Here is a 19366-nt window from a genome sequence, read left to right on the forward strand (position 1 = left end):
TGGGGAAATTATCTCCAGCTGCCTAAATTATAAAGTTGGTGCCCTGTGATTTCTTTGTTCTGTAAAGCCTGAGGGAGATGGAATAATGAGGTATCAGAAGAGGTGGAGAACGGCCCCTTGTTTCATAGAGTAGTCAGAGAGAGAGAGAGAGAGTTAAAGAGAGAAATCGAGTTAGTTCTCACCGGTATCATTAAGAGGCAGCAGCAGCCTCAGTAGCAATAGCTTGGGAGCAAAGCTCTGCTTGAACTAGTCTCAAACTACTGCCGTGGGAGAAAAGGCTAGTTGCCAACTTTGTTAATAGCTTCTGCCTATCATTGTTACAGCAGCTTTATCAAATAGGGCAGGGCCAGGACCTGTTTTTAGCAGTGTAAGCACTAAGACCAGAGGGCTCAACATCTTCCAGCAGATCTCATCACAACCAATGACTAACAAAGACAATTCCCTCTTCTGTTCCACATAAATGATTACAGAATTGTAAATACCAGAGCTAGAAGGACCACAGAGATCATGTAGTCCAAACTCCCCATTTTACAAATAAGAAAATTAAGGCCCAGACTAGTCAAACGACCTTATTAACAGAGCAAGAAAACACCAAGACTCTCAAATAGGACTTTTTCCCCTTTGAATCATACTTCAAAGTTAAGTTAGTTAGGGCTAGTGATAAATCCCAGGCAATACCAGTAAGAAATTTATTGCCTAGGTATCACTCACCTGAATTCATAAGTATCAGGATGATTTTGATAACAATAGGTCTGGGTTTTGTTACTGAACTATAAAAAGAATCTCATTTGCAAATGACCTTACCTATCTGGCAAGCTCACAGCCTAGTCACCTATATATACTGCCTGACTATGCTTTGTTTGGGGGGAGGGAGGAGATGGGTGAGCGTGCACAAAGGGGAGAATATCTCTCTCCCCTGGAGATTAGTCTATTTTGCCATTTGCAAAATGGAACTCAAAAAAGCCCGTGACTGAAATTTTTCCCAAGATCTTCCGGATTTAAATGTATGACAGTGGACATAAAACACAATCCACAAAGGTATATAAACACACCACTGCTCTAAAGTATCCTCTGGGAGTAAGCTGCTTGGTGGGAATCTGTTGGCTGTTGTTTTTGGTGGGGGAGGGGTGGGAGAAAGTAGGTACTGATTTCCCTAATGTTTCCTTTGTGTGGCTGCTGTTGCCATGTGGTGGTCTGTTGCTATGAAGATTTGTGGTGCCAGACAATGGCTGCTAGGCTCTTTATGACTGTGCTATTGGTAGAGCTATTTCTTCCAGATTCAAGCTGGTATGCAATTGGCTAAACAGTGGAGAAAGCTTGGTTGTTATTGTGCCCCATCTCTCCTCTAGGTAAGTACTGCCTGGGACAAGACTGAAGGTGAAGGGGCATTAATTATAGCATATGAGAAAGAAAAACCAATAGCTGAATGCCACCTTGCTTTTCCAGTGCAAATATCTAAAATTAGATATTTCACAGTTCACACACATACTTTTCTACATCAAAATCACACAGGAAAAACCAAGGGTAACTACGAAGGTTACCATTTCCATGAAAGAAGATTAATGGAGAGCCCCTTCCCTTTAGTGAAAAGGATAATGGCCCACAGCTGGGATCTGCAATCAGATGAGGATCAAGAATAGCTGGGGCAGGTTCTCAGCGGAGCTACCACAGGCAGACTAACTTCCTGCTAAGCAAAACCATAGCCTATTACTCTGATAATGAGAAAACTGCAGCCCACAGACCAAAGTAAAGGGCTCAACCACAGAGTTTGAAGTAGGGCCGAATGTTCTCCTGGGTAACAGGGGCCAGAGTACACAGAAGTCACCATGGGTCTGTTTAGATGTCAGATACTTACCCACCCTCTTCATACTCCCACACAATTACTCTTCTTTCCATCTCAGAGTATATACAGACACACACACACAATATATATATATGCATGTCTGTGTATATGTATTTTAAAGATCTAGCCCCTGTGCTGTCAATACCATAAGCCAGTAGTTAACATATGGCTATTTAAATTTAATAAAATTAAACATTCAGACTCTCGGCCAGGCGCAGTGGCTATATGAGGCATGAGATTGGTAAACTTTTTTTTTTTAAATATATATATATATTTTTTCTTTTGAGATGGAGTCTCACTCTGTTGCCCCAGGCTGGAGTGCAGTGGCACCATCTCGGCTCACTGCAACCTCTACCTCCTGGGTTCAAGCAATTCTCCTGCCTCAGCCTCCCGAGTAGCTGGGATTACAGGCACCTGCGCCACCACGCCCGGCTAAACTTTTTCAACAAAAGACCAGATATCAAATATTTTAGGCCTTGCAGGCCACATGGTCTCTGTTACAACTTCTCAACTCTGCCACTGTAGGGCAAATGTGGCCAAAATACATTAAATGAGAATGACTGTCTTCCAATAAAACTTTATTTATGGGTCCAGGCCCAGTGGCTTACACCTGTAATCCCAGCATCTTGGGAGGCTGAGGTAGGAGGATTGCTTGAGCCCAGGAGTTGAAGACAAGCCTGGGCAACACAGTGAGATCTCATTTCCATAAGAAAATATTATAGGCCAGGTGTGGTGGCTCACGCCTACAGTCCCAGCACTTTGGCAGGCTGAGGCGGGCGGATCACTTGAGCCCAGGAGTTTGAGACAGCCTGGGCAATATGGCAATACCCTATCACCACAAAAAGTACAAAATTAGCCAGATGGGATGGCACATGCCTGTAGTCTCAGCTACTTGGGAGGCTGAGGTGGGAGGATTACTTGAGCCCGGGAGGTTGAGGCTGCAGGGAGCTGTGATCACGCCACTGCACTCCAGCCTGGGCAAAAGAATGAGACCCTGTGTCAAAAAATGAAACAAAACAAAACATGTCACTTCTAATAGAAGGTTACAGAAAAACAAAACAAAACAAAAACAAAAACAAAAAACAATACTTTATTTATGGACCAGGTATGGTGGCTCACACTTGTAATCCCAGAACTTTGTGAGGCTGAGGCAGGACGATTGCTAGAGCCTAGGAGTTTGAAACCAGCCTGAAAAACAAAGTGAGACCCCATCTCTACAAAAAAAATTTAAAACAAAAAAAATTAGTTGGGCATGGTGGTGTGTGCCTGTAGTCCCAGCTACTTGGGAGGCTGAGGTGGGAGGATCACTTGAGCCTGCAGTGAGCCATGATCACAGCACTGCACTCCAGCCTGGGAAACAAAGCAAGACTCTATCTCAAAAAAACAAAATAAAACAACAACAGCCAGGCATGGTGGCTCACGGATGTAATTCCAGTACTTTGGGAGGCCAAGGCAGGCGGACCTGAGGTCAGGAGTTCCGGACTAGCCTGGCCAACATGGCGAAACCACATCTCTACTAAAAATAAAAAAAAAATTAAAAAATAAAAAAAAATCAGCCAGGCATGTGATTCCAGCTACTCGGGAGGCTGAGGCAGGAGAATCACTTGAACCCAGGAGGCACAGGTTGCAGTGAGCCAAGATTTTTCCACGGCACTCCAGCCTGGGTGACAGAGTAAGACTCTGTCTCAAAAAAATAAAAAAAAAAAAAAATAAAAACAACAAGCAAACAAAAAAACCCTTTATTTATAAACATTGAAATTTGAATTCCATGTAATTTTCATGCCTCACAAATATTGGGGTTTTGCGTTTTTTTCAACCATTAAAAAATATAGGCTGGGTGTGGTTGCTCATGCGTGTAATACCAGTACTTTGGGAGGTGAGGTGGGAGGATTGCTTGAGCCCAGGAATTCAAGATCAGCCTGTGCAACGTAGTAAGACACTGTCTCTATCAAAAAAAATTTTAACTACCCGGGCATGGTGGCATGCTCTGGTGGTCCTACTTACTTGGGAGGCTGAGGTGGGAGGATTACTTGAGCCTGGTAGGCTGAGGCCGCAGTGAGCCATGATCGTGCCACTGCACTCCCGTCTTGAAAGAGCAAGACCCTGTCTCAAAAAATATATATATATACACACACACACACACCATTCTTAGCTCATAAGCCATACAAAAGCAGGCAATGTGCTACTGTAAGACAACTACAAGATAAAGAATGGAGAGCTTTTTGATCGGAACTGCCATCTTCCAGTAATTCAACAAACACAAAGGTTAAGAAGAGAGGCACCCGATATATGTTCTCTAGGCCTTTTAGAAAATATGGAGTTGTGGCCGGGTGCAGTGGCTCACGCCTGTAATCCTAGCACTTTGGGAGGCTGAGGCGGGGGGATCACCTGAGGTCGGGAATTGGAGACCAGCCTGACCAACATGGAGAAACCCCGTCTCTACTTAAAAAAATACAAAATTAGCCAGGCGTGGTGGCGCATGCCTGTAATCCCAGATACTTGGGAGGCTGAGGCAGGAAAATCACTTGAACTCAGGAGGCTAAGGCAGGAGAATCGCTTGAACCCGGGAGGCAGAGGTTGCGGTGAGCCGAGATCGCGCCATTGCACTCCAGCCTGGGCAACAAGAGCGAAACTCTGTCAAAGAAAAAGAAAAAAAAAAAAAAAAAAAGAAAAGAAAACATGAAGTTGTTTCTTTGGCCACATATATGCGAATCTATAAGAAAGGTGATATTGTAGACATCAAGGGAATTGGTACTGTTCAAAAAGGAATGCCCCACAAGTGTTACCATGGCAAAACTGGAGAGTCTAGAGTGTCCCCCAAGCATGCTGTTGGCATTGTTGTAAACAAACAAGGGCAAGATTCTTGCCAAGAGAATTAATGTGTGTATTGAGCACATTAAGCACTCTAAGAGCCGAGATAGCTTCTGAAACATGTGAAGGAAAATGATCAGAAAAAGAAAGAAGCCAAAGGCACCTGGGTTCACCTGAAGCAGCAGCCTCTACCCAGAGAAGCACACTTTGTGAGAACCAATGGGAAGGCGCCTGAGCTGATGGACCCTCTTCCCTACGAATTCACAGAATAATGGGTGTTAAAAAAAAATGACCTCAGGACTGTAAAAATGTTTCTCTTCATTGAGTAGAAGTGTTGTGTCCTCTCCCCTAAAAAAATATTTAAAGTAAATTTTAATTGTGTCCTAATTCATTATGTAATGTTTTTATTTTCAAATTTAATGTATTTCTTGCTGAAAGATGTGAGGTAGCTTATTGTGCAACAAATTACTCAACTGGTTAGAAAATAGCCAAATATTATTTACGAAATATTTGTATTGGTTTGAAGACAGTGCCTCTAAATCATCATGGAAGAAATAAAATAATTTACAAAACTAAACAAAAAAAGAAAACAAAAGAATGGAGAGTAAGGCCTGGTGCAGTGGCTCTTGCCTGTAATCCTAGCACTTTGGAGGCCGAGGCAGGCAGATCATTTGAGGCCAGGAGTCTGAGATAAGCCTGGCTAACATGGTGAAACTCCATCTCTTCTTGGAGGTTTCAGTGAGCCAAGGTCACACCACTGCACTCCAGCCTGGGTGACACAGTGAAACTCCATCTCAAAAAAAAAAAAAAAAAAAAAAAAGAAAAAAGAATGGAGAGTAACGGAACTTACTTATATGGTAGTAAGATTTCTACATTCCACTTGAGATATTAATTTTAATTAAACTGTAAAAAGTTAAATCTATATATTGTAATTCCTAGAGAAACCACTAAACAATTATACAGAGACGAAGAGTGAAGAGTCAAGAGATGACTAGGGAGGTTTGAGCCTAGAAAATTAGGAGGATGGTGCTGGGCGCAGTGGCTCATGCCTGTAATCCCAGCATTTTGGGAGGCTGAGGCGGGTGGATCACCTGAGGTCAGGAGTTCGAGACTAGCCTGGCCAATATGGTGAAAACCCGTCTCTACTCAAAATACAAAAATTAGCTGGGCGTGGTGGTGGGCACCTGTAATCTGAGCTACTTGGGAGGCTGAGGCAGAAGAATCGCTTGAATCCCGTAGGTGGAGGTTGCAGTGAGCTGAGATCGCGCCATTGCACTCTGGGCAACAGAGCGCGACTTTGTCTCAAAAAAAAAAAAAAGAAAGAAAGAAAATTAGGAGGATGGTAATGTAGGTGTAATGAAGAGAAATAGAGAAGGAAAGAGAAAGAAATTTTTGGTAAAAAATGGTGAATACTCCTTTTTAGATATTTGAATTTAATAAATCAGTTTCTGGTGATGTTCATCAGTGAAACTATTAGGCAAAAGGTCAAGTATAGAGATAAAGTTCTGGGTATTGTTCATACAAGGCAGACAGCTAAAGACATGGATATATAGGAGAGTACTTACAATAGAAAGCTGCTAAAGTAATAGCTTTTGGAAGTTATGATATATGAAGCCTATGCAGAGCAGAAGAGTGGCAGATTCTGCTAATTTCTTCCCCTTTCCCTTAGTAAGAGTCCCTATTTTGTGTGGGGAAGTAACGTATCCAGCTAAAAGGCTACATTTCTTTGCCTTCCTTGCACACAGGGTAGCGAACAAGATGTAAGCAGAAGTCTTATGGTGTGGCTTCTGGGAAACCTCTCCAAAGGTAACAGACTAAGATGGGAGGCAGGTGCTTTTTCTCTTCTACCTTCCTTTTCTTTCAAGACTGGAAAGTAAATGTGACGGCTGGAGCTACAGAAGCAATTTTGCAATAAAGAAGTAACTTTAAGGAGTCTGAAACAGTGATTCCATTGTGACATCATCATACCAGCCCTAGACTACTTACCTACATACCTCCAAATTCTCTTATATTAAATCATTATTATAGTTTCATTTCTTCTCCAAGCAGCTAAATGCCATTCCTAACTCAATGGCTCAACTTTCCCCACTATGGCACACATAATAAATGAAAAAATATATTGTGGATAAGTCTGTTTGCCTGTGAGAAAGGCAGCAGGGCACCAGCTGCTACAGACCCTATCTAGAGGCTGATAGGACTGAATTGACCAATATTTCAGGATCCTGAATCTCAACAGGAATTTCTGATTAAATGAATACAAGGAGGATGAGAGACTGGCACAAAATAGAGAGAATAACCAGTTATAAAGAGAAAGGAGATTTATGACCAAGGCAAGAGAGGAGAGTTTCAAGAATAAAGAAATAAGAGAGCTAATAGAAGTCTAGGAAGGACTGAGAGAAGACCTCTGGAAAACTGGTATGAGGAATGTTTCAGTCAAATGGTGGTAGAATAAATCTGATGACAGGATGTTATTACAATAGGGAGCAGGGGTGGGCATGGTGGCTTACACCTATAATCCCAGCACTTTGGAAGGCTGAGGCGGGCGATCACCTGAGATCAGGAGTTCGAGACCAGCCTGACCAACATGGAAAAACCCCATCTCTACTAAAAATACAAAATTAGCCGGGCGTGGTGGCGTAGGCCTGTAATCCCAGCTACTCGGGAGGCTGAGGCAGGAGAATTGCTTGAACTCAGGAGGTGGAGGTTGCAGTGAGCCCAGATCATGCCATTGTACTCCAGCCTGGGCAAGAAGAGAGCAACTCTGTCTCAAAAAAAGTCTCTGCTCCTCCCGTTCGACAGAGAGCCACATATTCTCTCACATCCTGGCTCACTGCAACCTCTGCCTCCTGGGTTCATGGGATTCTCCTGCCTCAGCCTCTGGAGTAGATGGGATTACAGGCATGTGTCACCACACCTGGCTAATTTTTGTGGTAGAGACAGGGTTTCACCATGTTGGCCAGGCTGGTCTCAAACTCTTGGCCTCAAGTGATCCACCTGCTTCAGCTTCCCAAAGTGTTGGGATTACAGGTGTGAGCCACCGTGCCAGTCCACTTGTTCGTTTTCAAGTTGCCATAGTCAACCAGTGTCGGATCCATGCTGATTCCACGTTTCTTTTCTTTTTTGAGATGGGGTCTCACTCTGTCACCCAGCCTGGAATGCAGTGGCACAATTTTTTTTTTTTTTGAGACAGAGTCTTGCTCTGTCTCCCTGGCTGGAGTGCAGTGGCGCGATCTCGGCTCACTGCAAGCTCCACCTCCCGGGTTCCTGCCATTCTCCTGCCTCAGCCTCCCAAGTAGCTGGGACTACAGGCGCCCACCACCGCACCCGGCTAATTTTTTGTATTTTTAGTAGAGACTGGGTTTCACCGTGGTCTCGATCTCCTGACCTTGTGATCCGCCTGCCTCAGCCTCCCAAAGTGCTGGGATTACAGGCGTGAGCCACCGCGCCCGGCAGTGGCACAATTATAGTTCACTGTTGCCTTGAACTCCTGGACTAAGTGATCCTCCTGCCTTGGCCTCCTGAGTAGCTGGGACTACAGGCACAAGCCACTGTGCCTGGCCCTGATTCCATGGTTTAAGGCATAGATTAAAAAAATTTTTTTTTTGTAGAGATAGGGTCTTGCTATGTTCTATGTTACCCAGGCTGGTCTCAAATTCCTGGGCTCAAGTGATCCATCTGCATCAGCCTACCAAAGTGGTGGGATTACAGGCATGAGCCACCATGCCTGCCCTGCATAGATTTTTATAACTTAAGAGCTGACAGGTTGGGCATGGTGGTTCACGCCTGTAATCCCAGCACTTTGGGAGGCTGAGGCAGGATGGTCACTTGAGGCCAGGAGTTTGAGACCAGTCTGAACAACGTAGCAAGACTCTATCTCTACAAAAAATTAGCTGCGTACAGAGGCACATGCCTGTAGTTTTAGCTACTCAGGAGGCCAAGGTAGGAGGATCACTTCAGCTCAAGAGTTTGAGGCTGCAGTGAGACATAATGTTGCTACATTCCAGTCTGGGTGACACAGCTTGACCCTGTCTCAGAAAAAAAAAAAAAAAAAAAAAAAAGGAAAAAAAAGAAAAAAAGAACTGACAGGTCCTAATTGGTCACCTAGTTCAACTTAAGAGATGAGGTAACTAAGGCCCAGAAAATTAAGGGATTTTTCCAAGGTCATAATGATAGTGGCAGTGATATAGAAGTCTCCAGATTTTTACTCCAGTGCTCCTTCCACTATACCATAAATTCTTCCATAAAGCACATTTGCCAAAGTAAACTACATCACTGGTATTGGTCTTTGGGTTAGTGCTACTATCCAAAAAGGAGAACCTATAGCATCTCCTAGAACTCTTACCTAAAGTCAGCCTTGCCTTTCTTTAAAATACCTCACAAGCCAGTAAGCAATTTTGTGTCCCTAAAAGTACATAGTCTGCTTTGAGGCTTCTTATACATTTTTTCAGGATCCTAGATTAGAGTTAAGCCTTGTGAACCCAGAATAGACTTGGTAGTTTTTTTTTTCTTTTTTTTTTTGAGATGAAGTCTCACTCTGTTGCCCAGGCTGGAGTGCGGTGGCACAATCTCGGCTCACTGCAACCTCCACCTCCTGGGTCCAAGCAACTCCCCTGCCTCAGCCTCCCAAGTAGCTGGGATTACAGGCCAATTTTTGCATTTTTAGTAGAGATGGGGTTTTGCCATGTTGGCCAGGCTGGTCTCAAACTCCTGATCTCAACTGATCCGCTCGCCTCGGAGGTATTCAGTATTTTGATTTGAAGTGAGGTGAGATAAAGCAAAATCCAGTGGAACTAGCCCTTATGTAGTGCTGAGGATGTCTCAAAAACAAACAAACAAAAAAATTCTACGTTACACTTGGGTCTTCTAAACAGTTCCATGGTTGAATCTAGTCAAGTAGGATCTTCACAGTGTTTACTGAATTATGAACAGCCTAAAAAGAAATGGAATCTGCAGGAATTTGAAAATGCATCCAAGGTTTAAAGTGAGTGATAGGGAGAGAAGAGGAAAGAAAGAAGTAACACTGTAGGACAAGTAGGCAAAGAAACTAGGAATAATTGAGGCCATGACTCCTACACCTGTTCTCAGCAAGGTGGCTCAGTTCTACAGGGACCTCAGTGTCCTCCATTTCCCTCAGAGGCCAAGCATTCACAGCTTCTCTCTGAGCTGTAAGGACTTTTCTGTTTGAAGACAGTGTAGTTTGCTGGACAAAGAGACAGACAGAAGTACAAAATGTCGAGAGGCAGACAAAAAACCTAGAAGTCTGGAAGAATTTTTTTAAAAGTATCTGTATATAGTTCTTATGATTAACTTGAGGACTGACTCGGTATACTGGATCTTACAGATCTTCAGAGAATGATCTTTGCAGGAAATCTCTGTTACCTGAAGATGAAAAGGAATGTGAACCAACTGTGATCCCAATTCAGACCTTCGCCAACTGACAGTTCAGGTGAAGGCCCTCTGGGGTGACCAGAAAGCAAAGAAAAGATGAGTATATTATTGCAGACAGTTCTCTTTCCCTTGGGATGAAAGAAAAAATAAAGAAGAGAGCTAAGCCTTGAAATACAGTAAGTGGAAGAAAACCTGGTATTAAAAGTAGGATTAAAAATCTTACAGATTTAGACAACGAGACTGATCTCAAACCTGGTGAAAGCCGTATTTATTCTGAGTTTCAGAGAAGACTTAGATTTTTTGGGAAGTATTTTGACACCATTCCTAAGTTCAAGCAATATTTTAATATCCTCTAGATATATATTAAGATAGATCCAGAAATGACAATAATATAGGTGCAAGCATTCCTTCATTCCAACAAATATATTTTTCTTTCTTTTTTTTTCCTCTGTTGCCCGGGCCAGAGTGCAATGGTGCGATCTCGGCTCACTGCAACCTCCACCTCCAGGGTTCAAGCGATTCTCCTGCCTCAGCCTCCCAAGTAGCTGGGATTACCGAGGCATGCCACCACACCCAGCTATTTTTTTGTATTTTTAGTAGAGATGGGGTTTCGCCATGTGGGCCAGGCTGGTCTTGAACTCCTGACATTAGGTGATAAACTGCACCTGGCCTCAAACAAGTATTTTTGACAGTCTACTACTATAGGTGTCAGTTGCCACCTATGTTAAGTACCTTGAATACAATGGTGAGCAAAACAGACTGCCTGATCTCAGAACTTCGAACACAGTAGGAGAGATTCATATTAAGAGAAAAATCATAAAATGATAAACAAAGTTGCAAACTGTGATGTGTGCTATGAAATAAAGTACAGACTACCTTAAGAGTACATACTGGACTGGGCGCGGTAGCTCACACCTGTAATCCCAGCACTTTGGGAGGCTGAGGCAGGTGGATCACAAGGTCAGGAGATCAAGACCAGCCTGGCCAGCGTGGTGAAACCTCGTCTCTACTAAAAATACAAAAATGGGCTAGGCATGGTGGTGCGCGCCCATAGTCCCAGCTACTCAGGAGGCTGAGAGAGGAGAATCGCTTGAACCCGGGAGACAGAGGTTGCAGTGAGCCAAGATCGCGCCACTCCAGCCTGGGTGACAGAGTGAGACTCTGTCTCAAAAAAAAAAAAAAAAGAGTACATAACAGGGGAACTTGGTAATAATAGGCTGCCTGTGACAACCTGACAAACCTGAGAGCCTTTCAGAGCAAATGATTTACAAAAAATAATAAAAAAAAATTATGTGTTAATTTTGCCCTGGCAGGAAGGGATCGTCAGATAAAAAGGTATTCATTGTCCTCAGGAGAGTGAAAGCATTAGCCTCACTCTCTCAAAGTTTTTGTTAGGTTCACATAAAAAAAAGCATCTTGTTCTTGGAAAAGAGTCACCATCATAAAGACAAGCAGAACAAATAGGAAGGAAATTGATTTATTCTATCTTCAATATACTGAAGCAAGAGGCCTTGAAGGTTGCTTGGTGGCACAGAGATATGGTCCGGATGTGTCTGTCATTTCAACAGACTGTGACTATTCAGACATTTGTCCATAAGCAGATGACATTCAAAAAATCAGATAGGCACTTTGTGATTTTCAGATTGTATATTTTATACACATATCCAGAGTCAACCTCTAGAGTTAAACTCTCTCTCTATCTTCTCTGCATCAGCATCTACCACTCAGGCACACAATAAAACCCATTAGCAATGTTATTCTGAAAGCTGAAGATGTATTATATCCCTAATGATGAGACAGACAAGAACACAGAGTTCTTAAACTGTAACACATTAGCACCTATTGCATGGTAAACTTTAAATAAATACTGAATGACAACAAAATATTCAGGGGAACAGACTTTTGTTAGAATGAAATGCCTGAATTTCTAGGGGCAGACTGACAAAATAGCTCTCTGATAATCAGAGATGATTAGCTGCGCTCCTCTGGGTCTCTAAACTCCTCAGAGTGAGGATAGTTTGAAAGTCTGGTTACTGATGCAGAGACATGATGGGACTCTGAGGCCCAGCCTCTCTAACCACATATACTCTGACAAGGACTTGGATTCTTTATAAAAAGAATATGCAAAAATCAAATTGCCACCAGATGTTACCGAAAGATCTGAAATACTCCATTAAGTCCCTTTACACTTCCTTCCATTTTTTCAGGTTCATGAATTTCCAAAACAGAAGACATTCCATTCTCAGGGGCAAATGGAACATGCAAGAAGTCCGGATGCCTTGGGCAGCAGCAACCTACAGTGAGCCAACTGCTTAGTGGATGCCTGAAAGTAAGACCATCTAAACACTTCCCCGTTGCCTCAGCCTATAAAATCTGTACCAAGTGACAGATACATGAAGTGGTGTGGGTGGCTGGGCAATGAGGCAATCAGTGGGAAGAGTGAGCTGGCTGTACCTATAGGTGTTAAAAAAGGCAAGAGCTGCATATGCAATGAGCCAACATTAAGTCAATTTAAGAGTGACTATTCTCCATCCCCTTGACTCCCTCAGCTGCCCTTTTATTACTTTTTCTCCTCAGCCCTGACCTCAAATTTAATTTATAATCTAACTCTCCCACATAAAATAATAGAAGGGATATGGAGAATACAGATACAGTTTGAATTACCTCCCCAACACCTATCACATGACTGCTTAAGCACCAGGATTAACACTGTTGAATAGCTATGAAGGGAAGATAATTAATCTAAAAAACTGGTATTGGCAATCTCTAGAAGCTGGGAAATTTTGCTAAGTCTGCTAAAATCCTCTGTGCGGGTATATCCCACAGACTGTGGACACTTGAGACTCTAATAACCACTTGGCAATATTTACAACAATAAGCCCCTGGTGGCTCCCCTGCAGAAGCAGGTTGAGAAGGGATGGGAAAGCCACATATCACACTTACCATCTTCTGTTTCCTGCCACACGATGCCTTCAAGGTTGACGCTAGTTCCAGGTTCACAGGGGCCCAAGCACTCAGGCTCTGTGGCTAGAGCCACATCACATGTGTTGACCCCAACTGATCGGGTACGAACCATGATCTGCTCACAAGGAGATGAGATGTCATTATTGACCACTGGCACCAAAAGGTGTATTGGCAGCACTGCTGGTGTGGAAACAGGGGACTCCATCTGTGGGGGGGAAGAAAAAGTAGTAGCTGAGTTGCAGGGAGAACATTTAGAGGAAATACCTTTTCTGTATTTAATCTAGTCCTATATCTATTCCTGCCAGAGTGCAGACGGCTATAAATAAGACTTTGGTTCTTCCTTTCAAGTTCTGGCTTATGATACCACTACAAATCTAGTAGTTTAGATGAGAGCATCCTGTGCTAAGAGAAACTCTTATTAATGAGCATATAATGATCTTATATAATGAGCATTAATGATCTTCCTCATAAACTACACTTGGCTAAAATTGTTTTTTAAAAAGTTCTATTTTTTCTCATCTCATTTAAAAGTCTGTAATGAAAGAGAATCAGGGCCAGATTTCAATAGTAACAGAGCACACAGACTGATGAGAAAGACAAGGCCCAGCATCTGAGGTATGTTCTGCTACCACCACACTATGCTTCCTACCATTCTATCGTTCAGCAAACAGTACATTAGTCTGGCATAAAATCCATGAATTTGGGTGGGGAAAAAGAGAGGAAGAAATAGCCAAATCCTAGGAATGCCATGATTCCTAATGATCCTAGGTGCTTTAACACATCTTTGGCTAGGAGGAATCTACTTAAAAGTTATAGCAGGGCTGGGATTAACCTGGTGGGAATTTCTTTTTTTTTTTTTGAGACGGAGTCTCGCTGTGTCAGCCGGGCTGGAGTGCAGTGGCGCGATCTTGGCTCACTGCAAGCTCCGCCTCCCGGGTTTACGCCATTCTCCTGCCTCAGCCTCCGAGTAGCTGGGACTACAGGCGCCCGCCACCTCGCCCCGCTAGTTTTTTGTATTTTTAGTAGAGACGGGGTTTCACGGTGTTAGCCAGGATGGTCTCGATCTCCTGACCTCGTGATCCACCCGCCTTGGCCTCCCAAAGTGCTGGGATTACAGGCTTGAGCCACCGCGCCCGGCCAACCTGGTGGGAATTTCTAACCCTTAGAGACTGTAACAGTGGTTGTTTAATGAGAATGGCATCTTGGAATATAATTCTAACATCAAATTTATCTATAAGAAACAGGAGGTGGGCTGGGTGCAGTGGCTCACACCTGTAATCCCAGCACTTTGGGAGGCCGAGATGGGCGGATCACGAGGTCAGGAGATCAAGACCATCCTGGCTAACACCGTGAAACCCTGTCTCTACTAAAAATACAAAAAATTAGCTGGGCGTGGTGGTGGGCGTGGTGGTAGTTCCAGCGACTTGGGAGGCTGAGGCAGGAGAATGGCGTGAACCCAGGAGGCGGAGCTTGCAGTGAGCTGAAATTGCACCACTGCAGTCCAGCCTGGGCGACGAGTGAGACTCCGTCTCAAAAAAACAAAACGAAACAAAACAAAAAAAACAGAAGGTGCTGTTGCCACCCAGAAGCCAATCAATAGCAGTCTGAAGATGTAGCTGATTATGTACACAAAGATAGAAATAGTCAAACACGGCCAGGCGAGGTGGCTCACACTTATAATCCCAGCACTTTGGGAGGCTGAGGTGGGCAGATCACCTGAGGTCAAGAGTTCGAGACCAGCCTGACTAACATGGTGAAACCATGTCTCTACTAAAAATACAAAAATTAGCCAGGCGTAGTAGCGGGTGCCTGTAATCCCAGCTATTCAGGAGCCTGAGGCAGGAGAATCACTTGAACCTGGGAGGCAGAGGTTGCAGTGAGCTGAGATCGCACCATTGCATTCCAGCCTGGGTAACAGAGCAAGACTCCTTCTCAAAAAAAAAAAAAAAAAGAAATAAATAAGCAATCTGCCTCCAAAACAGAACCTCTCACAAGAATGTAATTAGTTAGGCAGGTGCGGTGGCTCACGCCTGCAATCCCAGCACTTTGGGAGGCTGAGGCAGACGGATCACGAGGTCAGGAGGTCGAGACCATCCTGGCTAACAAGCTGAAACCCCGTCTCTACTTAAAATTAAAAAAAAAAAAATTACCCGGGCATGGTGGCAGGTGCCTGTAGTCCCAGCTATGTGGGAGGCTGAGGCAGGAGAATCGCTTGAACCCGGGAGGCGGAGGTTGCAGTGAGCTGAGATTGTGCCACTGCGCTCCAGCCTGGTGACAGAGCAAGACTCCGTCCTCCAAAAAAAAAAAAGAAAAGAAAAGAAAAAAAACAATGTAATTAGTTAGGTTCCAAGAAGAATGCAACACATCTAGAGACAATATAAAAGTTGTGATGGGTCAGGTGCAGTGGCTCATGCCTGTAGTCCCAGTGTTTTGGGAGGCCTAGGGAGGAAGATCACATGTAGACAGGAGTTCAAAACTAGCCTGGGTAACATAGCAAGACCCCACCTCTATAAAAAATAAAAATAAAAAAGGTATCTGTGTGTGGTGGCACATGCCTGTATTCTCAGCTACTCCAGAGGCTGAGGTGGGAGGACCACTTAAGCCCAGGAGGTTGAGGCTACAATGAGCTATGATTGTACCACTGTACTCCAGTCTGGGTGACAGAGTGAAACCCTATCTGAAAAAAAAAAAAAAAAAAAAAAAAAAAAAAAAAGAATGAAGTGGGCAGTGATCCTTTAACTCTTTAAATTCCAGAATTTATGAGGCTGACAAAGTCTATTATGCTCCAGTGATTGATGCCCCAATCCTGAATGAGCATAATGTCTTGCATATGCTAAGACACTCAATGCACACACCGGCTTATTTCCTCTGAAGATTAAGTATGATATTAATCAGCAGACCTAGAAAACAAGAGTCTAAGATTGGGACTTTCCCAATCCTTGGGACTCTTCCCTTTGTGAGGACTTCTTAGTCTAGGTTAAATGTAGTCCTTCAGTACAGACATTCAGAGAAAATCATACATGAATCCATAATCCAAGCTTCTAAATAGTTCTGCAACAAAACTCTGATTCTGGAATAATTTACTACATGGCTATCATTCTATCTATAATCCATTTCCCTCCCACAACACACATAGAGACAAACGTCTTCCTGGCCTTGACAACTAGCCTACAAACTGAGGTCTGGGTACCAGATCCATTCTCCACAGCTGGCTCTGACTTCTTGGCTTAGAAAGTCATCACTATTTGCAGATCATCACTGTGAGTCCACAGAATGTTCACACACTGATTCTGATTAATTCTGGTCCCTGAAGAGCTGCCAAAACATCCTTATCCTGCTTGTCTCACACACACACCCCTTGTACTTCCCTAACTCCACCTTTTTCATGAAATGAAATGGAAGTGGAAGCCTGTATAATGAATCCTCGACATTTATGATAAATGCCACAAGGCATATTTGCTCTCTTGAAAATGGACATTTATAATTTAATTTGCCAACCTTCTTGGGGTGTGGTAGATCCTGGAAAGATCCTTTAAAATTTCCATGCACAGAAGTGAAGGTAAAAACAACACAGAAAAAGTAAACTGGAGCCTCCCTACTCACTCCTCTGCAGTGCTGGAAGAAACTCTTGAGAGTCACTAGAGAGGGAAAGTTAAAGACAGAGTATACAGATTATCTTTACTCTTGGCCTCACCTCTGTTTATCTATTCTTTCTCTTGGGGAGGAACCGTGACAGAGGCAGTTTCACAGCCTATATGTGTACTTCGTTTGCTTAGGGTTTGTTCCCTTTTCTATACTTTCTTCTACTCGCAAGAGAAATTCCTGCAAGGTCCTACTGGACACAGACATTGGCCTAAACCTTCCAGGTCACTCCTGTGAACTTTCTGATTGCCTTGCTTGCACATGTCCTATTGCCAACCTGTTCCACAGCTCAGGCAGCAACCCTAGGCACCGAAGGAACTTTACCCCATGGAGACACCTATATACTCTTTCTCTTAGCCACTGAGGAGAGCTCTTTTCTTGAAGTAGTTTCATTTCCTGCTAGGTTATTCAGTGCTCCTGGCAGGCTAGGAGAAAGATATGCTAACACATTCTAGATAAAATGAAGTCCCCAGTTTTGCACCGAGAAATCCAGAAAACAACACCTAAAATGTAGATTGGAAACATCACTGTTGCATTCAAGCAGTTTGCCAAATTATACCCTGCTATAGAATAACTGAGGAGAAGAAACTTCAGCTGAACTGATCACTAAGAATAACAGAACAGACTCATATACATGAGGAACTCATTAACAAGTATGCATCAAACTACCCTTTCTGATTAGAGTTACTAGGCAGAGTTTGGCATCTCTGTTGTATGAAGATGACTTTATTTAATTACTTAGTTAATTAAAAGAGATGTTTGGGGATGGAGAGAAGTGACGAAATCCACCTATGGGTTTGAACTGTTCATTTTCCGTTTACTTTGCAACAGAAATCTAAGGAGAGATCACAGAGCAGCACAATAGTATTTAATTACAGCTCCAGCTCTGTTAATTACCATTTGGTCACATCTATAATCTAACATTAAGCCATAGTGCATAATAAGCTCTGTGATATTCATCTAATAACTTATGTGGCTTTACAGGATTTCATATTCTATTATTCACTGAAACAAACATAGCTTCATTTATCACTTTCCAGGAGAAGATAACAATCAGAAAAAGGGGGCTGGGTGCAATGGCTCAAGCCTGTAGTCCCAGCACTTTGGGACACCAAGGTGGGCAGAGTGCTTGAGTCCAGGAGTTTGAGACCAGCCAGGGCAACACTGTGAGACCCTGTCTTTACAAAAAATTAAAAACAAAACCAAAAAAAACTAGCTGGGTGTGTTGGCACACACCTACAGTCCTAGCTACTTGGGAGGCTGAGGTAGGAGTGATACGGATGTGTTGGGTAGAGAAGAACATGGTCCCTTTAAATGATATGGAAGGGGGTAAGGGAAGTGCTGGGTAGAGGAGGTCATGGTCCCTGGCTAAGGCTCCATCTGGGGCCTGTGCCCACGGACTGAGGTGAAGATAGACATTTTTGTTTTCCTGCTCAAATGTTGGATTTCCCAAGACCACCCTGGTCTGCCACGGCCCATCCCTGTGCCTATAAAAATTCCCCAGACCCTAGCAGACAGACACACAAGCGGCTGGACTTTTATAGGAACACATTGGCAGAAGAAGACACAGCGGCTGGACCTCGAGAGGGCGTTGAGAGGAGCATGCCAGCAGGAAAGCACACGACGGTGGAAGAGCACATGACAGATGCAGGCAGGCCGTGGAACGAAGCAGAGTTTGGCTGGGGCAGTGGGAGAAGAGCCTGGGCCACTAAGTAGCTGAACTCCAGGGGAAAACAATCTCCCTTCTGGCTCCCCAATCTACTGAGCGTTACTTCCACTCAATAAAACTTTACACTCATTCTCCAAGCCCACATGTGATCCAATTCTTCCAGTACACCAAGACATGAACCTTGGGATACAGAAAGCCCTCTGTTCTTGGGATAAGGCAGGGGTCTAACTGAGCTAACACAAGACACCTAAGGACAGCTAAACTAAAAGAGCACCCTGTAACATACACCCACTGGGGCTTCAGCTGTAAGCATTCACCCCTAGACACTGCCAGGGTTGGAGCCCCACAGCCTGCCCGTCTCTATGCTACCCTAGAGGTTTGAGCAGTGAAGAAGTGAGCCACACTCCCATCGCACGCCCTGTGAGGGGGACAAGAGAACTTTTCCCATTTCAGGAGGAAATTTTAGCCCCAGGGATGAAGACTGCAGTGTGCTGTGATCGCACCACTGTACTCTAGCCTGTGCAACAGAGCAAGACCCTGTCTCAAAAAAGGGGAAAAAAAAAATCAGAAAAGGACTCATTGTGCCATCTTTCTCATACCTAAAATATAAGAGCAGGGATTGTCAGGAGATTGGGGCCAAGAAGGAAAATAAGGAATAGGAATATTAAAAAGTTAAGGTAATTAGATGCTTTAATAACTACACCAACAAAAGTTAGGCTAATTCTCAGTCTTTGAAATACTAAGAAGTGCCATCATGGCTCCTAGGGCTCAGCTTACGGGGGAGGTAAACAACAAAACAATCAAAAGCTTGAAAACAGACTTATAGAGAATTTAAAGAGGAGATCTCTGGAGTTTCCCAACACTTTATGTCATTTATCTTTTAATGATAATTTTTGTTTGTTTTTTTTTTGAGATGGAGTTTAACTCCTGTTGCCCAGGCTGGAGTGTAATGCCTTGATCTCAGCTCACTACAATCTCCGCCTCCCAGGTTCAGGCAATTCTCCTGCCTGTCTCCTAAGTAGCTGGGATTATGGGCTCCCACCACCATG

General features: G+C 43.6%; 1 protein-coding gene and 1 long non-coding RNA gene across 6 annotated transcripts in view; one reads left to right on the forward strand and one right to left on the reverse strand.

Moving 5' to 3' along the window:
- The window catches only part of ZNF609 (zinc finger protein 609), a 240059-nt gene that overhangs the window by 53157 nt on the left and 167536 nt on the right, over positions 1-19366 (reverse strand). For all 5 annotated transcript variants that reach the window (XM_021941743.2, XM_003901053.5, XM_009210383.4 and 2 more), the window contains one exon: positions 12986-13211. In XM_021941743.2, coding sequence (XP_021797435.1) covers positions 12986-13211 — 226 coding nt within the window. The remainder of the gene's footprint in view (positions 1-12985; positions 13212-19366) is intronic.
- On the forward strand, positions 1721-6945 carry LOC116275962. Its single transcript, XR_004185426.1, has 3 exons — positions 1721-1746; positions 6400-6460; positions 6891-6945. It is a non-coding gene; the product is annotated as an uncharacterized LOC116275962 (long non-coding RNA).

This window comes from Papio anubis, chromosome 7 (genome assembly GCF_008728515.1).
Source record: "Papio anubis isolate 15944 chromosome 7, Panubis1.0, whole genome shotgun sequence".
NCBI classification, from domain to species: domain Eukaryota; kingdom Metazoa; phylum Chordata; class Mammalia; order Primates; family Cercopithecidae; genus Papio; species Papio anubis.